The following is a 4,603-nucleotide window of genomic DNA, read 5'->3' on the forward strand; positions in this document are numbered from 1 at the left end:
TCTAAAGCTAACATGTAAATAAACCCACTTGCTAGAGAGGTTTACGGCTGGAAGTAAAAAACTGTTGTGTTTCAGAATCAGAGTAACAGATGTAGCTTCTACTTTTGATTACTTGTCAGGTTTTTCTTTCTTTTTCCTTAAAATGAACTTATTTATTTTCTCATAAAATACTGTTCCTTTACTTTCTGAGAAATTGTGTCAAGTTGAAAACTGTATTCTTTGGTAGTACATATATTAGTTCTTTTTGCTAGAGGATTGTTCTGGGAATTTGGCAACAATTTTCTTGTTCAGCAAATCAAAGACTATTAACGGGTCTCTATCTGGGCACTAGGGATTGTACATTTATGTGCATGTGTGATGAAACTGCTTCATACTTACTATTTTAAAAAATCCTGTTGAGGACTGGCGCGGCAGTCGCTCCAGCGCTGGGCGAGGAAGCGGAGCAGGGCCGCCGCCGGAGATGGTGAGGTCTTGCCGTGTTGCCCAAGCTGGACTTGAACTCCAGGGCTCAAGGGATCCTCCTGCCTCAGCCTCCCGAGTAGTTGGATTTGCTGGATAAAGTGTATTCCTGAGGCCATACATAATAGTCACTGGAAGAGTCTGAAATGTGGTTGAAGAGGGAAGCAAAATACTGAAATGAGTGTGAGAAAATGGCTCCAAAGGTTAAATGAAGCTGGAAAAATATGTAGATGCAGCATCGCAGCCTCTGCAGATGTTTGGGGATAATATTCCAGAGAGAGGTTGATCCCCTTGGATTAGGTAACTAGTCATAATGAAGAAAATTAGTCTTAAAACCTTCCAGAAATCTTTTAACTTGAATAAAAGTAAAGAAGAAACTGATTTCATGGTAGTACAAAAACCACCACTAGCCAGTGACTTTGGAAAAGATGATTCCTTATTTGGTACCTGCTACGGCAAAGACAGGGCCAGCTGTGATATCAACAGTGAAGATGAAAAAGGTGGCAAAACCAGATCCAAAAGTGAAAGCCTGATGGGTACGTTAAAAAGGAGGCTTTCTGCGAAACAGAAGCCGAAAGGTAAGGCCGGCACGCCCTCGGGGAACTCTGCCAATGAGGATACCCTCTCCTCCTCCTCAGCACCCATAGTCTTTAAAGATGTGAGAGCTCAGAAGCCGATACGGTCCACTTCCCTCCGCAGTCATCACTATAGTCCCACACCTTGGCCTCTTCGACCTACAAACTCTGAGGAGACGTGCATCAAAATGGAGGTGAGAGTCAAAGCCTTGGTTCACTCTTCTAGTCCGAGTCCTGCACTGAATGGTGTTGGGAAAGATTTTCACGACCATCAGTCTGAGACTGCGTGCCAGGAGCAGGCTAATTCACTGAAGAGTTCAGCTTCTCAGAATGGAGACTTGCATCTCCACCTGGATGAACATGTGCCTGTAGTTATTGGTCTTATGCCTCAGGACTACATTCAGTATACCGTGCCTTCAGATGAGGGGATGTATCCTCTGGAAGGATCGCGTAGCTATTGTCTGGACAGTTCTTCTCCCATGGAAGTCTCTGCAGTTCCTCCTCAGGTGGGAGGGCGCTCTTTCCCTGAAGATGAGAATCAGGTAGACCAGGACCTAGTCGTGGTCCCAGAGATCTTTTTGGAACAGCCCGTGAATGGCTTGTTGATTGCCACCACGGGAGTCATGTTGCAGAGCCCCAGAGCGGGTCACGATGATGTTCCTCCACTCTCCCCATTGCTACCTCCAATGCAGAATAATCAAATCCAAAGGAACTTTGGTGGACTCACTGGCACAGATGTCCACGTGGCTGAAAGTATGCACTGTCATTTGAATTTTGATCCTAACTCTGCTCCTGAGGTTGCAAGAGTTTATGACTCAGTGCAAAGTAGTGGTCCCATGGTTGTGACAAGCTTTACAGAGGAGCTGAAAAAACTTGCAAAACAAGGATGGTACTGGGGACCAATCACACGCTGGGAGGCTGAGGGGAAGCTAGCAAAAGTGCCAGATGGTTCTTTTCTTGTTTGGGACAGTTCTGACGACCGTTATCTTTTAAGCTTGAGCTTTCGCTCCCATGGTAAAACACTTCACACTAGAATCGAGCACTCAAACGGTAGGTTTAGCTTTTATGAACAACCAGATGTGGAAGGACATACATCCATAGTCGACCTAATTGAACATTCAGTCAGGGACTCTGAAAATGGAACTTTTTGTTATTCAAGGTCTCGGCTGCCTGGATCTGCAACTTACCCTGTCAGACGGACCAACCCAGTGTCCTGGTTCATGCAGGTGCGTTCTTTGCAGTACCTGTGTCGTTTTGTACGTCAGTGTACCAGAACAGACTTAATTCAGAAACTGCCTTTGCCAAACAAAATGAAGGATTATTTACAGGAGAAGCACTACTGAAAGATTGGGAACCCTGCATCTTGCACTTTGGGAATAAGAAAAAGAGATTGAAATACAGTTTACAAACTTTCATTGCCATCAAAATCTTTTGCTGCCATAACTATTTCAGTTTTATGTGTAAAAGAATCATTAATTTGTTTAGGGATGGGGAAGTGTCTGCAAGGTGTCTTGGGTTTATTTTGGTTCTTTAAAAAGGGAAGTCTTGAGGTTTTAGAAGTGTGAATTATCTTTCATCAATGTGCAGAATCACAATGTGAATTATCAAATTCTCCTTAACCCTACCCCCAGTCCTTTGCTGCTATCCACTGTGATTTTTATGCATTAAAAGCACATTTCATGTGTATTAAACCCTAAGTAAAGTTGAATGAAACTTAGAGTGAAAATTGCTATGTCTTTTTAAATGGCCCATTTCAAAAGATAGTGTTGAATAAACATACCTATGTGATAAAACAGAATTTACATATACACTGAAAATGATTTTTTAAAATTCTTTAAAAGGATTTATTTAGAATTACGAATTGACATAATCTTGGATAATAAAATGCAGATCTGCAACGTATCTTTTACAATGCTGTTTTCTAAATTATTTCTAAGGTTGTGCTCATTTTTTTGGTTGAATTTTTCTGTTGCCTTCATTTTCATCTTTGGGTTTGTCTATTTTAATAATGGTCTTACATTTAAAAAAAAAATCCTGTTGAGGTTTATATTTCATTGAAGGGCTAAACATGGTTCTGGAAAATATACTATCCCTTCTTAGAAAATATTTGCTCTATCAATCGAGAGGTATCTTACTCTAACCTCTGGATAAGATGTAAATTATGAATGCCAGTGATTACTGAGGAGTTCAGTGGTTACATAAAATTGAGCCAAGGTGGTAAGACACCTGACTGTATGAACTTTCTCTTCAAAAGATAAATTGAGAGGAATTTTCTAATTGGCCATAAGCAGTGCCCGTGACAGGCTTACTAGCGTTCTGTGGAGATGGACTATATGACTATAATCTCTCTTTTTCAGGTTCTGCCACTTGCTTGGAAAACAGCAAAAGAAGGAAATTAAGGAGCCACCCCTGCAATTTACCCAGGTACCCCAGCAGGGTCAATAGACAGATCGTGTCCCAAGGAGAAAAGCTGCAGGCATCTGAGGATCAACCACGCTGAAACAGGTTTGACCACGAAGCTGACCTAGAAGACTTTGACTCCAAGGTACAAGGTGAGTTAAAAGAACGAAGCTTAAAGCCAAAAACAGGGTTAGATGAGGCATTGCTTAACAGTAACAAAAGATTAGTGAGACATTACTAAGTCACAGGAAGGTGTTTCTTTGTATCTTTCATTTGTATATCAGATCTTAATATGTCATAATCCTCGTTACATTTAGTTATCCTAATAAATGGTTCCGTTTCTTTTTTTTTTAAGGATAGGTAGTAGAAAAACATGAGAAAATATTCAGTAACCCTTTTCTATTTTCTATCTGCAGTCTGGCATCGTGTAGACATAGACACTACCCTTCCCTTCTTGAGTAATGAATTTACAGACCTAAACCTAAAAATGGCCAAAATGTTATCCTTGCTTTCTTTATATACATATACACAAAACCACACATGCCTGAATACACACATTCTTAAAATGCACCCAGTTTTTGTAATCTTTCATTGCAAACAATCAGACAGTGTACCGTTTTCTTTTGCCCATGAGACTGAAATGGCCAATATGATACTATTAATAGCAATACTTACTGGGGTCTCCTTGTCATCTTTGATATTTGCAGTTATTATTTTCAGAGATACTACCTATATGCTATTTGACATCTTAGGCCCCGTGAGTTTGGTCTTCACAATTTAGACACACCCTTCCTAGTTATCTGAAGCTTTCTGATTTCTCAAGGTCAGTGATCGCTGGGGTGGAAGGTTGTGGCATTAGTGCTCTTGGGAAGCTTTTGCAAGCTGCGCATCCTCTACTCAAACTCTTATTTGCCCCAGGCAGTGGTGGAATGGTGATGGTGGTGATGATAATTCAGACACATGTAACTTGGGGAAAGCTCCCTATGTATTGTGATACCACTCCTGCCCTTTCCTTGCCCAGACTGATCCCTCTTGGTAGAGCAGAAACTGAGGCTCAACAATTTAGCATAATCATTGTTATATGAGAAACTTTCTCTTTATTACTGCATTATTTAAAACTATTTTTAGATTAGTGCTTGCAGACTGGTATCCCACAGGGCAAATTTTAG

At 40.9% G+C, this 4,603-nt stretch overlaps 2 protein-coding genes across 4 annotated transcripts in view; both read left to right on the forward strand.

The window, feature by feature from the left end:
• The first annotated feature begins 772 nt into the window (after positions 1 to 772).
• On the forward strand, positions 773 to 2,426 carry LOC105815528 (suppressor of cytokine signaling 6-like). Its single transcript, XM_012650698.1, has one exon. The coding sequence runs from the start codon at positions 773 to 775 to the stop codon at positions 2,375 to 2,377; it is 1,605 nt and encodes a 534-aa protein (XP_012506152.1). The 3' UTR covers positions 2,378 to 2,426.
• A 962-nt stretch (positions 2,427 to 3,388) lies between these two features.
• Positions 3,389 to 4,603, forward strand: part of OSBPL6 (oxysterol binding protein-like 6) — a 115,769-nt gene continuing 114,554 nt past the window's right edge. For all 3 annotated transcript variants that reach the window (XM_012650702.1, XM_012650700.1, XM_012650701.1), the window contains exon 1: positions 3,389 to 3,586. The gene's annotated coding sequence lies outside the window, so the exon portion shown is untranslated. The remainder of the gene's footprint in view (positions 3,587 to 4,603) is intronic.

Source organism: Propithecus coquereli, unplaced genomic scaffold (genome assembly GCF_000956105.1).
Source record: "Propithecus coquereli isolate 6110/MARCELLA unplaced genomic scaffold, Pcoq_1.0 Scaffold34, whole genome shotgun sequence".
NCBI lineage: Eukaryota > Metazoa > Chordata > Mammalia > Primates > Indriidae > Propithecus > Propithecus coquereli.

Coding starts and splice junctions, on each gene's coding strand:
- LOC105815528 (XM_012650698.1), top strand. CDS start 773: ATGAAGAAAATTAGTCTTAAAACCTTCCAGAAATCTTTTAACTTGAAT.